Source organism: Sus scrofa, chromosome 1 (assembly GCF_000003025.6).
Source record: "Sus scrofa isolate TJ Tabasco breed Duroc chromosome 1, Sscrofa11.1, whole genome shotgun sequence".
NCBI lineage: Eukaryota > Metazoa > Chordata > Mammalia > Artiodactyla > Suidae > Sus > Sus scrofa.
This window is the reverse complement of record NC_010443.5, coordinates 82,633,428-82,654,993: the sequence shown is the minus strand read 5'-3', so window position 1 is coordinate 82,654,993 and position 21,566 is coordinate 82,633,428. Positions and strand designations below refer to the sequence as shown.

Genomic DNA, 21,566 nt, shown 5'->3' with positions numbered 1-21,566 from the left:
ATATTACCTATTATTAAGATGGAACTTGTGAGCTGGAAGGGACCTTAGGCATCCTCTAAATTTCTAATTTCACAGATGGGAAAACTGAGAGCAAGGGTGATCAAGAGATTTACCTTAAGTTAGGTCTAAACAACTTTGACAAACTCAATTTATTTCTTATCAGATTTACCACTTCTTTTTTGTCTTTTTGGTCTTTTTTTAGGGTTGCCCCCACAGCCACAGCAACACCAGATCGGAGCCGTGTTTGCGACCTACACTATAGCTCACGGTAACGCCGGCCAGATCCTTAACCCACTGAGCGAGGCCAGGGATCAAACCTGCAACCTCATGGTTCCTAGTCAGATTCATGTCTGCTGTGCCATGATGGGAACTCCAGATTTACCATTTCATCTGCATTGGCTGATTTCATGATACTATAATTGTCAATTCTGAAGAAACTGTATCGATCCTCTTTATTTGATGTGTTGCTTCAGTGCAGAATACCAGAGCATGAATAGAGGCTTTGTCTAACAGCTACATTTGATTGATGAACATACTAAGTTGAACATAAGTGTAGGGGTTAGAGAAAATAAACTCTAACCTAAACCATTTTCTTCTTCATATGTTTCACATTACCAGGTGTTTTTCAGTTCAATATATAATCTTTATATTCATAAACATTATGACAACATATGAAAATCATTTTCAAGAAGAATGTGAGAGATTATGTAGCACCAAAATTTTTCAGCCCTTCTGAGGTCAGTGTTCCATGGGGAGGTTCATACCTTCTTAGTGTTCAACAGTGGGATTATGGTTGTCATCCTAAATAAAAGGCCTAGGAGGGGTTATTCTTAACTATACTAGGACTTCAGGCTAAATATGTAGAGTGTCCAATGATATTCTTCTACTTTTAGTCATGTGATATATTTCAGGGATCACATTCAGATTCATGAATGTTATTGGAAATTTATTTTAATCATGAAAAAACTTTATCAAAATTCATTATGGAGCATTAGGGAGCTATTTTTTCAGAGACTTAGAAATAATAGGAGAACTCAGTAAACCAAAAGTTCTAGAAGACATTTAAAAGATCGAGAAACAAATTTGATAATAAAAATAATAATTCAGCTATAAAGCCACACAGATTGAAAGTGAAGGGATAGAAAAGGTATTTTACATAAATGGAAAGGAAAATTGGGGTACAACACTTATATGAGACAATATAGATTTTAAAAGAAAGACCGTTACAAGAGAAAAAGATAATATGTAATAATTGAGGGATCGATTCATGGAAAACACATAACAATTGTAAATATATATGCATACAACACAGGACACCTAAATGCTTTAAGCAAGTTATTAACAGACATAAAGGGAGAAAATGACAGTAACACAATAATAGCAGGGGACTTTAACACCCCACTGACATCAATGAACAGAACATCCAGACAAAAAAAATCAATAAGGAATCACCAGCCTTCCTTACACTACACAGATGACTTTATATAACTATATATATTTTATTTTTATTTTTTGCTTTTTAGGGCTGTACCTGTGGCATATGGAGGTTCCCAGGCTAGGGGTCAAATTGGAGCTGTAGCCGCAAGCCTATGTCACAGGCACAGCAATGCAGGATCCAAATCACATCTGCAGCCTACACCACAGCTCACAGCAATGCTGGATCCTTAACCCACTGATGGAGGCAGGGGATTGAACCCACAACCTCATGGTTCCTAGTCGGATTTGATTCTGTGGCATCACGATGGAAACTCCTATTTTACCTTGTATAAATTTAAATGTGTGTATGTGTATATATGTGTATATATAAAATACATATATTTTATAGTTTATATAAATTTAAATGTGTATGTGTGTATATATATGTATAAATGTGTGTGTGTGTATATATATATATACACATTTTACATTTCATCCAAAAGCATCAGAATACATATTCTTTTCAAGGGTACATGAGTCTCTAGATTATATGCTAGGCAACAAAACAAGTCTAAATAAATTTAAGAAGACTGAAATCATATCAAGCATCTTTTCCAACCACAATGCCGGGACTAGAAATCATATACAAGAAAAAAAAAACTGCAAAAAAACCATAAGCATACCACAGCTAGACAATACATTACTACACACACAAAAAATGGATCAATGAAGAAATCAGAGGAAATAAAAAATACTTGGAGCCAAATGAAAATATAGCGATCCTAAATCTATGGGAAGTAGCAAAAAAAATTCTAAGATGGAAATTTATAATGATACAAGCCTACCTTAAAAAAAAATCTCAAATACAACCTACCCTTACACCTAAAAGGATTATAAAAAGAACAAACAGAACCAAAAGTTAGAAGAATGAAAGAAATCACAGAGATCAGAGCAGAAATAAATAAAACAGAGACTAAAAATACAAAATAAAAGATCTGAATCCAACAACATATAAAAAAGATCATACACCACATACATCTCAGGTGCACAAGGATGGTTCTACATATGCAAATCAATCAACATCATACACCACATTAACAAAAAAAAGTAAAAAACCACATGATCATCCTAATAGATGCAGAGAAAGCATTTGACAAAGTCCAACATCCACTCATGATCAAAACTCTTACCAAAGTGGGTATAGAGGGAATATAACTTAACTTAATCAAAGGCATTTATGACAAACCCACAGCAAATATAATACTAAATGGAGAAAAGCTGAAAGCCTTCCCACTAAAATCTAGAACAAGACAAGGATGCCCACTCTCACCACTGCTATTCAACATAGTATTGGGAGTCCTAGCCACAGCAATGAGACAAAGAAAAGAAATAAAAGGCATCCAAATAGGAAGAGAAGAGGTAAAACTCTCACTGTATGCAGATGACATGATACTATATATAGAAAACCCTAAGGACTCAACCCCAAAACTACTTGAACTGATCAACAAATTCAGCAAAGTAGCAGGGTATAAGATTAACATTCAGAAATCAGTCACATTTCTGTATACTAACAATGAAATATTAGAAAAGGAATACAAAAATACAATACCTTATAAAACTGCACCGCAAAAAATCACCTGGGAATACACCTGACAAAGGAAGTAAAGGACTTATATGCTGAGAACTATAAAACATTAATCTAGGAAATTAAAGATGTAAAGAAATGGAAAGATATTCCACGCTCCTGGGTTGGAATAATTAATATTGTAAAAATAGCCATACTACCCATAGCAATCTACAGATTCAATGCAATCCCTATCAAATTACCCATGACATTTTTCACAGAACTCAAGCAAACAATCCAAAAATTTATATGGAACCACAAAAGACCCAGAATTGCCAAAGCAATCCTGAGGAACAAAAACCAAGCAGGAGGCATAACTCTCCTAGACTTCAGGCAATACTACAAAGCCACAGTCATCAATATAGTGTGGTACTGGTACCAAAACAGACATACAGACCAATGGAACAGAATAGAGAACCCAGAAATAAACCCTGACACCTATGGTCAATTAATCTTTGACAAGGGAGGCAAGAACATAAAATGAGAAAAAGAAAGTCTATTCAGCAAGCATTGCTGGGAAACCTGGACAGCTGCATGCAAAGCAATGAAACTAGAACACACCCTCACACCATGCACAAACATAAACTCAAAATGGCTGAAAGATTTAAATATAAGACAAGACACCATCAAACTCCTTGAAGAGAACATAAGCAAAACATTCTCTGACATCAACCTTATGAAAGTTTTCTCAGGTCAGTCTCCCAAAGCAACAGAAATAAGAGCAAAAATAAACCCATGGGACCTCATCAAACTGAAAAGCTTTTGCACAGCAAAGGAAACCAAAAAGAAACCAAAAAGACAACTTACAGAATGGGACAAAATAGTTTCAAATGATGCAACTGACAAGGCCTTAATCTCTAGACTACACAAGCAACTTATACAACTCAACAGCAAAAAAGCCCAAGACCCAATTTAAAAATGGGCAAAAGATCTGAATAGACACTTCTCCAAGGAAGATGTACAGATGGCCAACAAGCACATGAAAAAATGCTCAACATCCCTCATTATTAGAGAAATGCAAATCAAAACTAACACAAGATACCACCTCACACCAGTCAGAATGGCCATCATTAATAAGTCCACAAATAGCAAATGCTGGAGGGGATGTGGAGAAAAGGGAGCCCTCCTGCACTGTTGATGGGAATGTAAGCTGGTACAACCACTATGGAGAACAGTATGGAGATACCTTAGAAATCTAAACATAGAACTACCATATGACCCAGCATTCCCATTCTTAGGCATAAATCTGGACAAAACTTTCCTTAAAAAGACACATGAACCTGCATGTTCACTGCAGCTCTATTCACAATAGCCAAGACATGGAAACAATCCAAATGTCCATTGACAGACAATTGGATTAGGAAGAAGTGGTATATAAACACAATGGAATACTACTCAGCCATAAAAAAGAATGACATAATGCCATTTGCAGCAACATGGATGGAACTAGAGACTCTCATACTGAGTGAAGTAAGTCAGAAAGACAAAGACAAATACCATATGATATCACTTAAATCTGGAATCTAATGTAAGACACAAATGAACCTTTCCACAGAAAATAAAATCATGGACTTGGAAAACAGCCTTGTGGTTGCCAAGGGGTAGGGGGAGGGAGTGGGGTGGTTAGGGAGCTTGGGGTTAATAGATACAAACTATTGCCTTTGGAATGGATTAGCAATGAGATCCTGCTGTGTAGCACTGGGAACTATGTCTAGTCACTTATGATGGAGCATGATAATGTGCAAAAACAGAATGTGTACATGTATGTGTTACTGGGTCACCATGCTGTACAGTAGAAAAAAAACTGTATTGGGGAAATAACTATTAAAAAATAATAATAAACAAAAAACAAAATAAAAGATCGATAAAATTAAGAGTTTTCTTTTGGAAAAAGTAAATAAAATTGATAAACTTTTAGTCAGACTTATCAAGAAAAAAGAGAGGACCCAAATCAATGAAATCAGAAATGAAAAGAATTATATAACACCACAGATGTACAAAGGATCATAAGAGATTACTACAAACAGTTATAAATAAAAATAATGGACAACCTAGAAGAAATGGACAATCTCACTATACTGAATCTGGATGAAATAGAAAATACACACAGACCAACTGCCAGTAAAGAAACTGAATCTGTAAAAAGAAAATCTTTTAATAAACAAAAGTACAGGACCAGGTGGCTTCCAAGGTGAATTCTACCAAATATTTATTGAAGCATTAACACCTATCCTTCTCACACTATTCCAAAAAATGTGGAGGAAAGAACACTTCCAAGCTCATTATATGATGGCACCATCACCTTCGTCTGCATCACCAAAAGCAGACAAATATATCATGAAAAAAGAAAACTGCAAGGCCAATATAACTAATAAACATAGTGCAAAAATTGTCAAAAAATATTAGCAAAGTGAATTCAACAATACATTAAAAGGATCACACACCATGATCAAGTGGGATGCAAGAATGGTCCAATATTTGCAAATCAATCATTGTGCTACACCACATTAACAAATCAAAGAATAAAAATCACATGATCATCTCAACATATATGGAAAAAATTTTTGACAAAATTCAACATCCATTTATGATAAAAAACACTTCCTGTGGTCAAAGAGAGAAGCTACCTCAACATAATAAAGGCCGCATATGATAAACTCATATGATAATGTCATATTCAACAATGAAAGGCTGAAAGCATTTCAGGAATAAAGGAAAGATTCCCACTCTTGCCACTTTTATTCAGTATAGTATTGGAACCTCTAGCCATAGCAATCAGACAATCAGGAAAAGGAATAAAAGGAATCCAAATTAGAAAGGAAGTAGTAAAACTGTCACTGTTTGTAGACAACATAATACTGTACATAGAAAATCCTAAAGATGCCACCAGAAAACTACTAAGTTCATCAATAAATTCAGTAAAGTTGTAGGGTTCAGAATTAATATACAAAAATCTGTTCAGTTTCCATACACTAACAGCAAACTAGCAGAAAGAATCCACATACACTAACAGCAAACTAGCAGAAAGAATCCACACTTATGTGGGCAATTAATCTATGACAAAGGAGTCAAGAATATACAATGGATAGAAGACAGCCTCTTCAATAAATAGTGTTGGCAAGTCTGGAGAGCTACATGCAAAAGAATAAAACTGGACTACATGCTCATGCTATGTACAATAATTAATTCAAAATGGATTAAAGACTTCAAGGTAAGACCTGAAACATAAACTTCTGGAAGAAAACATGGGAAGTATGCTCTTTGACACTGGTCTTCAATTCAGAATATCTTTTTGAAAATGTCTCCTCAGATAAGAGAAACAAAAGCAAAAATAAACAAATGGGACTACATTAAACTAAAAAGCTTTTGCACAGTGAAGGAAACTATCTACAAAATGCAAAGGTCACCTACTGAATGGAAGAAGATACGTGCTAATGGTGTATCTGATAAGGGGTTAATATCCAAAATATACAAAGAACTCATACAATTCAACATCAGAAAAAACAATCTGATTTAAAAATGGGCAGAGGGGAGTTCCTGTTGCAGCACAGCGGAAACGAATCTGTCTAGTATCCATGAGGGTGCAGGCTTGATCCCTAGCCTCACTCAGTGGGTTGGGAATCTGGCATTGCAGTGAGCTGTGGCGTAGGTCACAGACGCAGCTCAGATCCCATGTTGCCGTGGCTGTGGTATAGGCTGGTATCTGCAGCTCCCATTTGATTTCTAGCCTGGAACTTCCACATGCCATGGGTGTGGCCCTAAAAAACCAAAAAAAAAAAAAAAATGTGCAGAGGACCTGAATAGACATTTTTCTAAAGACCACATACAGATGGCCAACACATGAAAAGAGGTTCAGCATCACTAATCACCAGAGAAATTAAAATCAAAAGCACAATGAGACATTTCACACCTGTCAGACAGACTATTAACAAAAAGACAACAAATAACAAGTGTTCATGAGGATGTGATGAAAAGGGAACCCTCATGCCCTGTGGGTGGGAATGTAAACTGGTACAGACACTAAGAAAAACAGTATGGCGATTCCTCCAAAAATTAAAAATAGATCTATCATATGATCCAGCAATTCCACTCCTGTGTACTTATCCAAAGAAAATAAAAACTAATTAGAAAAGACATATGCGGAGTTTCCATCATGGCTCAGTGGTTAACAAATCTGACTAGGAACTATGAGGTGTGGGTTTGATCCCTGGCCTTGCTCAGTGGGTTAAGAATTCGGCATTGCCATGAGCTGTGGTGTAGGTTGCAGATGTGGCTCAGATATGGCATTGCTGTGGCTCTGGTGTAGGCTGGCAGCTACAGCTCCAATTGGGAACCTGCATACGCAAAGGGTGTGGCCCTAGAAAAAGACAAAAAGAAAAAAAGAAAAAAAGGAAAAGACATATGCACCCCTATGTTCATTACGGCATTACTTACAATAGCTGAGACACAGAAGAAACCTAAGAGCCTATCAATAGAGGAATGACTAAAGAATATGTAGTGTGTGCATATATATAAAATGGAATACTACTCATCCATAAGAATGAAATTTTCTCACTTATGACAACATGAATGGACCTAGAGGATATTATGCTAAGTGAAATAAGTCAGATAAAGGCAAATACCATAGGATTTCACTTATATGTGGAATCTAAAACATAAACCAATCAAACATAACAAAATAGAAGTAGAGTCATAGATACAGAGACAAAGAGGTGGTTGTCAGAGGGGACGGGGTTGGGGGTAGGAGGGAAACAGGTGTGGGAGTATAAGAGGTAAAACCTTCTAGCTGCAAAACAGATAGTCACAGAGATGAAATATACCATGGGGAATACAGTCAAATAATAGGTAATATCTTTGTATGGTGACAGATCATCACTAGACTTATGGTGGTGATCACTTTGAAATGTACAGAAAGAGTAAATCACTATTTTGCATAATAGGAACTAATTTAGCATTCTAGGTCAATTATATTTTAGAAACAAACAAACTCATAGAAACAGAGATCAGATTTGTGCTTATAAAAGGCAAGGGATGGGAGGGGGAGGGAGTGGGAGGGATCGGAGCTTGGGCTTATCAGACACAACTTAGAATAGATTTACAAGGAGATCCTGCTGAATAGCTTTGAGAACTATGTCTAGATACTCATGTTGCAACAGAACAAAGGGTAGGGGAAAAATGTAACTGTAATGTATACATGTAAGGATAACCTGACCCCCTTGCTGTACAGTGGGAAAATTTAAAAAAAAAATAAAAAAGAAAGAGATATTGAAAGACAAAAAAAAAAAAAAAAAAGGCAAGGGATGAGTCAAGGGGGAATTGGATGAACGTGGTAGAAAGGTACCAACTTCAGTTATAAGTACTAGGGATATAATATACACCATGACAATTAACACTGCTGTATGTTATAGACGAAAGTTATTGAGAGTAAATCCTAAGAGTTCTTATCACAAAGTAAATTCTAAGAGTTCTTATCTATTTCTTTAATTCTGTATCTATATGAGATGATGGATGTCCACCAAACTTACTGTAGTAATCATTTCATGATGTATGTAAGTCAAATCATTATGTTGTACACCTTAAATTGACACTGTGCTGTGTGCCAGTGATATTTCAACAAAACCAGAAGAAAAAAATAATCACATTCATTTAACTATGCAATCTGCAAACCCAATAAATATTACGTAAAGCACTCTACAGATACCCTCAGATCATCAAGGCTCTTCCTAACCAAACCTCACATATTTCACAACAATAGAAAATTACAGCACATAAGGGCTTGACATTAGAAAGAGTTTTTAAATTTTACAGTGTATGCCTAATGAATAACTAGCAAAAAGGATCTATATTGACTTAAGGCTAAGGTATTTTCTACTGTTAGGTGTCTAGGTCCCAAATTGTAAGTAGAAGGTCCTTCCAATAATTCCTCAAACCAACAGGACTTGGTCCAATACAACTGTTACACCACATCACATCCTAAAAATATTAATGAAAAACCAAAGTGGATCATCAGTATCCAGGTAGATTTGGCTTCTCTCTTCTCCTGGCCTTAGTGGGGCTCTCCCCAGCCTTGTCCTTATCAAAGGCTATTTCAAGCTACAGTGTGACTTAGTAAAGAGCTAAGAGCCATGTGATTTAATAGCTTCCAAACCTTCTATTGTCTATGACAGGAGAAGGATAATTTATACCATATATTTGGTACATGGGAAAGGAGAAGACTGTTTATGTGCACTAGAAGGAGAGAGAGATAAAAATATTTATTTTTAAAGAAGTATAAAAGATTAAAATATTAGTTCCTTGCTTTTAACTAGTGTTTTGTTTGGATGAAGGGTGACAGGAATGATATGATGGAAGATGGAAGGTAAAATTTCCTGCGAAAATGTATAATGATTAAGCATAATGCTGGATAATTAAGGTTGAAAAACTTTTTCCACTCTTGGAAACCTTAGATTTTTGTCTCAAAATCTTATTTTTCTAGACGAAATATGATTTATGTTACTTATTCCTTATTTTATGTAAAATTTTTGCTACTATGAAAGCAAGCCCCTATTATAGGATGATGGGGACAGTTATTAAATATTCTCAAAATTGCCACTTTTGATAGAGGATTAAACTATTCAAAAAAATCACTACAGCATAAGAGTTCAATTCATTTGCAAGTAGTATGTAATCAGAGCTTTTCTTTGTAGTATAGAAATTATTTCCTTATTGATTTTCTTTCTGAATGATCTATCAATGATTTAAAATGGGATAATGAAGTTCCATACTATTACTACATGGGTGTCTATTTCTCCCCTCAGTTCTGTTAACATTTACTTTATATATTTAAGTGTCCTGATGTTTATTTCCTCTTGTTGAACTGATTTAAAAAAAATAATTATTGAGCAATGTTCCTTGTCTCTTGTAATAGGTTTTGACTGAAATTTTTTCCCCACTCCTTTATTTTGTCTATGTGTGTCCTTAAAGTTGAAAGGGTTTTCTTGTAGGCACCATGTTGTTGCATCTTATTTTTTTTCCATATCTGCTGAACTACATTTAAAGTAATTATTTATAGATAAGGATTTACTACTGTCATTTTGCTTACTGTTTTCTGACCTTTTTGTAGTTTCTTTCTTCCTCTCTTGCTGTTTTCCTTTGTGACTTGATGATTTTCATTAGTGATATGTTTTGATTCTTTTCTCTTTATCTTGAGTATCTACTAGGGGTTTTTTCTTTGTGTTTACCATGGGGCTTACTTACATAAAACCTCTGAGAGTTTTAATGGTCTATTTTAACGTGATAACCGCCTAACTTCAATCACATACAAAAAGTATGTGACACTTTTACTTTTCTCTACCCTCCATGTATTATGTTTTGATGTCACACTTTACATTTTTTTATACTGTATATGTAGTAACAAATTCTTGTAGCTTTAGTTATTTTAAATTCTCTTGTCTCTCAACTTCACACCAGGGTTAAAAGTGATTTACCATCACCTTTACAGTATTGAGAGTATTCTGAATTTGATTATACATTGACCTTTACCAGTGCATTTTATATAGCTGACCTGTAACAATAAGGGGGTTAGGAAGCAACCTTGCATGTAGTCAAAAACCCATCTCTACATTTACAGTCAGTCGACCACATTGACAGTTGTACAGATTCAACCAACTATGAATTGTTTAGTTGTGTATTACATATTTAGTGAAGAAAAATGTGTCTATAAGCAGACTCTCACAGACAGTTCAAACCCATGCTGTTCAAGGGTTGTGCTTTCCCAGTTTTTACACTGTTACTTAGCATCCTTTTGTTTTATCTTGAAGAAATCCCTTTAGTATTTCTTGTAATATTACTGATAATGAATTGTCTCTGCTTTTGTTTGTCAGGTAATGTCTTTTTCTCTCCTTCATTTCTGGAGGACAGCTTTGCCTGGTAGAGTACTCTTGGTTGGCAGTTTTTTTCTTTCGATACTTGAATATATCATGCTACTTACTCTAGGTCTGCAAGTTTCCTGCTAAGAAACTGATAGCCTTATTAGGGTTCCCTTGTATGTGAGCAGTTGCTTTTCTCTTGTTCTAAAAGTTTTCTCTTTGACTTTGACTTTTGATTTTTTGATTATATAATGTGTTTCGGGTAATACCTTTTGGAGATTTTCCATATTCCTCCCATGATTTAGGAAGTTTTCAGCCATTGTTTCTTTAAATAAGATATCTTGTCTTTTCCTCTTTCTTCTTCTAGATCTCCTATAATGCATATATTATTTCATTTTATGGCATCCCAAACGCCCTGTATGCTTCACATTTTTTCCTCTTGTTCCTTTAATTGGTTATTTTCCAATGATCTAGCTTTGAGTTTGCTGATTCATTATTCTGTCTGATCAAGTCTTCCACTGAAGCTCTCTACTAAGTTTTTCTTTTCAGTTCAGTCAATATATTCTGCAGCTCCAAGATTTCTTTTTTATTTAATTTTAAGTACAGTCGATTTACAATGTTGTATTAATTTCTGCTGTACAGCAAAGTGATTCAGCCATAAATATACACATATCTGTTCCCATATAGATTATTACAGAACATTCAGTAGAGTGCCCTGTTCTATACAGCAGGTACCCATTGATTCCATATACAAAACTGTGCCTTTGCAAATGTCCAGGCTTTCTTTTTTATGGTTTCTATTTCCTCATTTTGTCCATATATAATTTTCTTGATTTCATTTTGTTGTCTACTTGTGTTTTCTTGGTTCTCATTGAGCTTCTTTAATATGATTATTTTTAATTCATTATCATGATTCATATAGATCTCCATTTCTTTGGGGTAAGTTACTAGACCTTTATTAGTTTCCTTTGGCAGTGACATGTTTGTTTGCCTAATTCTTTGTATTCTTTGTATTGGTGTCTGCACATTTGAAGGAGCAAACATCTCTTTCTGCTTTTAGTTTAGTTTAGTTTTTTTGTCTTATTGCCTTTTGAGGGCCACAACCATGGTATATGGAGGTTTCCAGGCTAGGGGTCTAATTGGAGCTGTTGCTGCTGGCCTATGCCAGAGCCACAGCAATGCTAGATCCAAGCTGCGTCTGTGACCTACACCACAGCTCACAACAATGCTGGATCCTTAACCCACTGATCAAGGCCAGGGATCAAACTAGCAACCTCATGGCTCCTAGTCAAATTTGTTTCTGCTGCACCGCGCTGGGAACTCCACCTCTTCCTGTTTTTAACCACTAGTTTTGGAAGGTAAAGACCTCCTATCAGGTCCATGCACTGACGATACTGACTCTGGGATTGCAGCTGAGTGGAGTTGGGGCTAGGTCATGTGTCTGCTGCTGGGTCTGCTATAACGTCCATGTTGGTGGGCCTATTACCAGGGCTTGGGTGGGTGTGGATTCTGCCTCCTAGTCTTGAGGTGGAAAGGGCTGCCTTCAAGACCTTGGTTAGTAGGGCTGGAGCTGGGACAACAGTCCACTTCAGGGTCTGAAGTTGGGTGCAGAGGTGGTGGGTTATCAGGTATGTGTTTATGTAGCTCCTCCTGGTTCTCTGGCTGGGCAGGACTAGCTCTGGACTGCAGCTAAGTGGGACTGAATCTAGTCAGAGGGCTGCTTTAAGGTCTATGGTTAGGATTCAGGTCTATAGGGATGTAGATGTATAGATATCCACTGGTGATTTGATTATATAATGTGTCTCAGGCAATACCTTTAGGGGCATGGATGGGTGTATCTTCCTACAAGATCCCTAGGTGGACATGACTGCTCCCTGATTGAGGCTTGGTAGGACAGGAGCCTAATCATAAGGCTCCTTCAGGATCTGGGCCTGCTCCTGGTGGCACAGACAGATGTATCTTCCACTGTGTCCCTGGGCAGGCAGGACTGCTCCTGGACTATGACTGACAGAGGCTGGAGCTGGGTCACAGGCAGTTTCAGGGTCCACAGCAGAGACCAAGATTAGGAGGCCTGTCACTCAAGACATGAAAGCATGGCTCTTTCTCAGTCCCTTGGCAGATGATGCTGATGGCAGGATCACGCCAAACAGGACTGGAGAGTCCACAGGGGCATGGCCATGTTTCCAGGTCTGTCACCAGGACCAAGGTTGTTGGGTCTCCCACCTGGGTGTAGGCTTGTTTTTTCAAATCAACCCTTCTTGGTTTTGGGCTCTACTTGGATTTTACAACCTCCCATCTAGATCCCAAAGCTCCCATGAAGGCACTTTTAACTGTGGATGGTTGCCAAATTATTGTTGCTGTGTAAAGGGACCACCTTCTAGATGGGACATCCTATGATGGGACACCTCCTATCCACCACCTTGCTTATATCATTGCCTGTGTTGTTTCTACAGTGGATGAGACATTTTCAAATGTAAAAAACATTTTGTTTTTTAGTTTGATGAAGTAAAGTAAGATATTTAACACCAACTCTGTGAAGCTTTGAGAATTAAGCAGTAATTAACTTTTATATTGGTATTCAACATGCTTTTTAATCAAATACGTATAAAAGTTTAATTTTTCCCTAAGAGTCAGAAATAAAATGGAAATCAAGCACTTCCATATGAGTAACCTTAATCAGGTTCGTATGGATCTTTTCTGGTGCAGACAAGAATCTATCCCAGGTTTCAACTACATGAAGTCAAATACAATGCTAATAAAACCCAATTCAGGCCTAAAGGAATCCATGAAGGAGATCACAGGTGGATAAAACCAAATTCAAAATGCTGCCTTTGAGTTATCGCCTCAGTTCATGGGTACACCCATCTTCTTCGGTCTGGATCTCTAGAGAGTAATTGCTAAAAATAACCAGAAGTTGAGAATAGCAAAGAAAAATACTACCATCATTCCAACTTTTAAAATAAAAACTATATGATTACTTGAGTATTTTAACTGTATTTTATGACTCTCTTGTGTTTGTATTATGTATCTTTCACTCTTTTCTCTCAATATACATTTCAATCAATTGATGCCATTCTTAGCATTTTCTCCTTGAGTTTCTAGCATAATTTTGGACAACCAGAAGGTAAAGTATAATAGTTATAGCCTGAAAAAAGCCAACTAAATAGGAAAAATGGCATGGCTCTCTGGTTTGACTCACCTCCCCACGCAGTGGTGCCTCCAGAAGGCGGTGGTGGTGCTGGTGCCGCGGCTGCTGCTGCTCCTCCGGAGAAGTCTGGCTGAAGGTCCAGGAGATCACTAGATGGTTTAGAAGTGCTGAAAGGAAAATATTTTAAAATCAGATTTAAAAATTTTATAAGGTAAAGACTTGGACAGAAAACTTCACAGATTTTGGATATTTTAAATCCAATAATATTTTGGAAAGTACAGCAGTATAGCATATGTTCTTCCATACCAAGAGTTGGCAAGCTACTTTGGTAAAGGGCCATATGCTAAGTATTTTTGGTTTGCAGGCTAGACAGTCTCTCTCACTACTCGACTCTGCCAGTACAGCATGAAATAAGTCATAGACAATATGGAACAAATGAGCATGCCTTTGTTCCAATAAAAATTTATTTACGAAAACAGACAGTGGGCTAGATTTGATCTATGGTCCATAAGTTTGCCAAATCTTGCTCTGTATATAACAAAGTTAAAACCATGCTTCAAGATATGGGTCACTCAACAAAAATTATAGAGCAGAGATTAAAAGCTAAAATCTAAATGCCTCAAACTAAGGGATAATTTTAAACATGTTTAAAATTACCCCATATCCACTGGGTTGCACTTGAAATGCTGCTCATGAGGACTGTGACAAAAGGAAACATATTCCAAATATTAAAGGTATGAAGCTTATTGGTAATTTTTTCCTTATCTCTATTTTTTAAAGTTTTTTTTGTATTTTTTGTAATATGGTAAATAGTTCTTGTTTTGAGAAGAAGATTTTATTTATAAACCAAGAAATAATAAAATGAAGAATCACTTTTGTACTTACTTTCCAAGTTAAACTATAACACATCAAGTTTGCCTATACAGGGCCTCGTGTAAAAATAATTCTCTATTTTTTACTCATTCAGTTGGGGTTGTGCTTTTCAAAGCTCCACCACTTGCAGATGTTCCATGGAGCAGCCTAGAACTTTACTATTCAAAGCATGGTCTACAAACTAGCAGCATCCTGGAATCTTGTTAGAAACGCAAAATCCAAGACCTACCCCATTTCTCCTACATCAGAATCTTCATTTTAACATGATTCCAGGTGTTTCACTGTACATTCAGGTTTAACGAACACTGGTCTAAAGGCTGCCAGACCAGGTATCAAGCCACCCTACGTTCCCTACCCCTTTTCATAAACAGTAGCTCTGTCTTTATCTTTTTTAAACATTGATTTTCCAAGTAATATTTCTTTTTCCATTTTTAGATAACACTCGTATCTTGTGGAAGTTCCCGGGACTGGGACTGAACCCATGCCACAGCAGCAATGATGCTGGATCCTTTATCCACTGAGCCACCAGGGAACTCCAAGTAATATTCTTTTGAAAAAGGGATTTTGCTGCTTTAAAAATAAGTTTCAGATTCCTGAAACTTGCCTGGTTCTGAGGTCTAATTTCATAAATACAACTGCTCTAAGAGCCAGAATAGGGACACCTATTTATTATTAAGACCTGAATCAAAGCTTTTTTTAAGAAGCAATTTATCTTAGTATAGAGGCAGAAAGGACTTGGTTTTCCCAAGCCTGTGATTATATTATGCAGAATCAAGCAAGTAGAAGGTAATGTACACACTTAACACAGGTACATTATGCGGATATATTGCTCAGGTCAAAATTCAAGTCTCCAAATACAGGAAATTCATAATCAGAGTCAGAGATACTACAAAATGAGATGAGAATCCGCTCAAGGCTAACAATCCAAAGAGTTGACTTAAAATTATTATCTGAGGAAACCTTTATGAGTTCAGGCTTCATTTTAGGCAGCCTGGAAACTTGACGGAATTATAGTCAAGCCCACCTTTCTCACTAGTGTTCTGAACTTTAGGCACTATCAAAACAATGAGGAACATCCTGATGGTTTCTTCCTACCATCAGAGTTTGAGTTCCTCATTTGCACCACCTACATGGCCTACAACTGCAAGCATTTCACTTCATTTCATAGCACTTTAAGACACCCTTTAAATTTCACACAAGAAGAAACTAGTTTTAGAAAATATTTTCCATAATATCTGATTCTGTGGTGTGTGCATCATTTTCCCACATCCTTTTCCCAATGTGTGAGCAACAAGGCGGTTTCTACAGCTCAGGTCTTTCTTCTGCTTTGAGAGGTACAAGCCTAAATAAACATACCAGGTGTAGAAAAACTTACTTTGTGTACCTAAAAATAATGCAAAATGTCACATTTTTACTAGGATTACATTTCATTTTGTGAAATCATTTGGGTTCAATACATAAAACGAAACCTAATCAAAATATTAATATGTTGTACTGCATTTTCATGAACTAACCTGACTGGGACAGCTGCAGATGCAGTTGCAAACAAATCAACCGGTGGGGATGTGTCAACAGTTTTAGCTGGTGTAGAATTAGGCGATGTAACAGTTGTGGCTGGAGAAGACTGAAAGGGAAGATGCACAGCACACTCTGGTCAAATTCGAGTCTACAGGACACAAGGCAACAGGGAATTCACAGTGCAGACCCACGCTGTTACCAGAAATTTTTAGGTAACTCCTCACGGGAGAAAAAAAAAAAAACCTCAAGAAAATTTGAAACTGAGGATTGTGATAAATAAGCAATATTGGGTCAAACATGTTTCAAATTTTTAAAGTTACATGTAATTTATATAAAATTATGAAAAAAATATTTGGCCTAACAGGGCAGTGACTTGTATGCATGTATTTAAAATAAAAGTCCAACAATAAATTAGGAGGTTCAGATTAAGAGATACACACTACTATATATAAAATAAACAAGTTCCTACTGTACAGCACAGAGAACTGTATTCACTATCTTATAATAACCCATAATGGTAAATAATCTGGAAAAGAATATATACATATGAAAAAATATGTATGAATCACTCTGCTGTACACCAGAAACTACCATATTATAAATCAACTATATTTCAATTTAAAAAATAAAATAAAATTAAAGCCAAATATATTTTCTAAACAACAACAAAAAAATTAGTGAGAAAGGTCTTGCTAGCTGCCAAAAATGAAAAAAAAAAATATCTGGGAGTTCCCTCTGTGGCTTGGTGGAAACAAATATGACTAGTGTGCATGAACATGTGGGTTTGATCCCTGGCCTTGCCCAGTGGATCAGGGATCCAGTGTTGCCATGAACTGTGGTGTAGACTGCAGACACAGCTTGGATCCCATGTTGCTATGGCTGTGACTGTGGCCAGCAACTGTAGCTCTGCTTCGACCCCTAGCCCGGGAACTTCCATATGCCATGGGTGCAGCCCTAAAAAGCAAAATAAATAAATAAAATCAATTGTAATGATTGCTATAAAACCAAGGCCATTATTTTCTTTTCCACATCCTAAAGACATTTCCTGTAGTCTTCTCAGATGCCTTTAAAATCTACAGATCTAACTTAGGAAATAGTTTATATATGGAAGAGAATAATTCCCAAAGAAGATTCAAGTCACTGACAGCTTGAGGATAGCCTATCACTATTGTGAAATAGACAAAACTAAAAAAGTGAAATAAAACCTACATTTACTGTCTAGGCTGGTTTAAGAAGAGGACTTAACAGTCAGCTAATCTATATTTTTAAAAGTTTGATTAGTAAATATCCCAATTATTTTTTTAATTTAAATTTCTTATTATAACATTATTAAAGTAGAAAAAGACAATTGTAGTAGTTGTCATACATCACTGGAATTTATAGATCAAGTCCAGAAAAGTTAGTCCATAACATCTTCAGATTAAGAGTCAGAGCTCACAGTGACTTTCTTGGCATGAGAATATATAACAACAGCTTTTTTTTTAATAAGTGAAGCAGTTGAAACAAATTCTTTCAGATAAAAGGAATGGGTCAAAGTTGAATTTAGTAATTCCATCAAGTGGGGAGATTAGAACTCTACTAGGTCCTATGTTAGATGCCAATACAAAGCTCTTCTCTAGCACAGAAGGTGTATTCAAGAATAGAAAGCAAAGAAGGCTTTGTTGATAAGCAATTTTTGGTAGTCCAGGGACATAGCTAGCCTAAAGTTCAGTGACTTGGTAGGAATTTCCAATATCCTCAGAGCTATTTCATGGTAACACCAAGAGAATGGATTTTTCATGCAGTGCATGATAGAGATGGATCATTTCTTAAATTCTGTAGGTCACACAAAGAAAATGCCTAGTGGGTATTTAGAGTCCAAGTGACCTAAACAGAAATATTTCCTTGAGGTCTGGGTGGACTCCCAGGCTCAGACAGAAAGACACTGGAATAGGAAGCAAGCAACTCTCAAGTAACTACCCTAATTTTATTTTCTTTTGTTTGGTATATTTAATTTGCCATGTATTCATGAAAGAAAGATTAATGAAACATCTCAAACTAGTCCCAATACTTAGTTCTGTAAGTGGAAATAAGACGTAATGACAAGTGAAATGCCTAAAGACCAAGACCAAACAATCACAACTAATAGCTGAATGACCACCAAAAAAATAGACTGGAAGCTACCAAAAAGGTTATCCTACTCCCAAAGACAAAGAAGAGGCCACAACAAGACAGTAGGAGGGGTGTTTTCACAGTATAAGGAATGCTATATCTGCCATGCAAATGACTCACAGATTGGAAAATAACAATATCTCAGAGGCTCTCCAATAGGAGTGAGCATTTTGAACACCATGTCAGGTTTGCCAGCCTTGGGGTCTGGCACTGGGAGGAGGAGCTCCACATCATTTGGTGTGGCAGGAAAGAGAGACTCTGCTCTTGGAGTGTGCACACAAAGTTTCCTGTGCAAAGGGTCCCAGGGCAAATCAGGGACCCCATGAGAATCTAGGACAGTCTTACTTGTGGGTTTTGGAGGGTCTCCTGGGAAAGCAGGGGTGCTGTGGCTCACTGTAGAGGCAAGACACTGGAGGTAGAGGTCCCAGGAAATAATCATCTGTGTGAGCTCTCCTGGAGGCCATTATTTTGGAAAAATATGGCCTCACTCACTAGTGCAGAGAAGCCCCAGGCCAAGTAACAAACAGGGTGGGAACACAGACTCACTCATCAGCAGACAGGCTGCTTAAAGTCCACCCAGGCACACAGCTGCCTCTAATCACATCCAGTGACACAGTCTCACCCACCAGAGGGACAAGACTTAGCTCCACCCACCAGTGAGCAGACACCAGTCCCTCACATCAGGAAGCCTGCCACAAGCCCCTGTACCAACTTCATCCACAAGGGGACAGACACCAGAAGCAAGAGAGGTTACAACCCTACAGTCTGCAGAAAGGAGACCACAAATGCAGAGAGCTAGACAAAATGAAAAGGCAATAAATACTCTCCAGATGAAGGAATAAGACAAAATCCCAGAAAAACAGCTAAGTAAAGTGGAAATAAGAAACGTACCTGAAAAAGACTTTAGAGTTATGATCATAAGGATAATCCAAGATCTCAGAAACAAAACAAAACAAAACAAAACTAGAGGCAAAGATCAAGAAATCACAAAAAGTATTAACAAAGAAATAGAATATTTAAAGAACAGTAGAGCTAAACAATGCAATAACTGAAATGAAAAATTCACTAGAAGGAATCAACAGCAGAATACAGGGTTCAGAAGAACAGATAAGTGAGATGGAAGACAGATGTGGAAATCACTGACCTGGAAAAGAATAAAGAAAAAAGAATGAAAAGAAATGAGGACAGTCTAAGAGAACTCTGGGACAACATTAAATACACCAATTTGCATTATTGGGGTGCCAGAAGGAGACGAAAGAAAGGGCTGGAGAAAATATTTGAAGAGATAATAGCTGAAAACTTCTCTAACATGTGAAAGGAATCATTCACTCAAGTCCAGGAAGTACAGGGTGTCCCATACAGAATAAACTCAAGCAGGAACACCCTGAGACTGACCAAAAATTAAAGAAAAATTGATCAAAATTAATTTAACTGATCAAAATTGAAGATAAAAAGAAAATACTGAAAGCAACTAAGGAAAAGCAACAAGTAACATCCAAAGGAAACCCAACAAGGTTATCGGCTGATTTTTCAGCAGTAACTCTGCAGTCTAGAGTGGAGTAGCACACTATACTTCAAGTGGTGAAAGGAAAAAACCTAAAAGCAAGAATACTCTACCCAGCAGGCTCTCATTCAGATTTGATGGAGAAATCAAAAGCTTTATAGACTAGCAAAAGCTAAGAGAATTTAGCACCACAAAACCAGCTTTAAACAAATGCTAAAGGCACTTCTCTAAGTGGAAGAGAAAAGGCCACAACTACAAACAAGAAAATTATAAATGAGAAGACTCACTGGTAAATGCGAACATAGTAATGGTAGGAAATCATCCTCACACAGATATGATATCAAAACCAGCAATCATGAGAAAGAGAGTACAAATGCAGGATATTGGAAACACATTTGAAATTAAGACACCAGCAACTTAAAACATGAAATTAAGAGACCCGAAACTTAAAACAATCTTGTGTATGTATGTATGTGTGTGTATATATATGTAAGATTCCTATATCAAAACTTCATGGTAACCACAAATCAAAAATATACAATAGATACACACCCAAATAAGAAAAAGCAGTCCAAATACAATGCTAAAAATAGTCATCAAACCATAAGAGAGGAGAACAAAAAAGGAAGAGAAGAAAAAAGACCAACAAAACCAAACCAAAACAATTAACAAAATGGCAATAAGAACATAACATATCAATAATTACCTTAAATGTAAATGGACTAAATGCTCCAACCAAAAACACAGATGGGATGAATGGATACAAAAAACATACCCATATATATGCTGCCCTCAAGAGACCCACTTCAGTTCTAGGGACACATATAAACTGAATGGAAGAAGATATTCCATGGAAATAGAAATCAAAAGAAAGTTGCAGTAGCAATAATCATATCAGACAAAACAGACTTTACATAATGATCAAAGGATTAATACAAGAAGATATAACAATTATAAATATATATGCACCCAACATAGGAGTAACTCAATATATAAGGCAATTGCTAACAGCCATAAAATGAGAAATTGACAAACACACAAAAAAGTGGAGGACTTATACCCCACTTACATCAACAAACGGATCTTCCAGACAGAAAATCAGTAAGGAAACTTGGGCCTTAAATCACACATTAGACCAGATGACTTGATATTTAGAGAACATTCCACTCCAAAGCAGCAGAATATGCATTCTTCTCAAGTGCACATGGAGCATTCTCCAAGATAGATCACACTCTGGGTCACAAACCAAGTCTCAGTAAGTTTAAGAAAATTGAAATCAAATCAAGTATCTTTTCCAATAACAATGCAATAAGACTAGAAATCAACTACAAGAAAAAAAATCGCAAAAAACACAAACACGTGGGGACTAACAACATTCTATTAAACCAGTGGATCACTGAAGAAATCAAATAGGAAATCAAAAATATCTAGAGAAAATGAAATGGAAACATAGTGTTCCAAAATCTATGGAATGCAGCAAAAGCA

The 21,566-nt window shown here is 36.5% G+C and overlaps 1 protein-coding gene across 30 annotated transcripts in view; it reads right to left on the bottom strand.

Moving 5' to 3' along the window:
- Nucleotides 1-21,566, bottom strand: part of SNAP91 (synaptosome associated protein 91) — a 157,655-nt gene that overhangs the window by 43,659 nt on the left and 92,430 nt on the right. For all 30 annotated transcript variants that reach the window (XM_021091681.1, XM_005659405.3, XM_021091727.1 and 27 more), the window contains 2 exons: nt 16,423-16,532; nt 14,087-14,202 (listed from right to left, as the gene is read on the bottom strand). In XM_021091681.1, the coding sequence (XP_020947340.1) occupies nt 14,087-14,202; nt 16,423-16,532 (226 nt within the window). The remainder of the gene's footprint in view (nt 1-14,086; nt 14,203-16,422; nt 16,533-21,566) is intronic.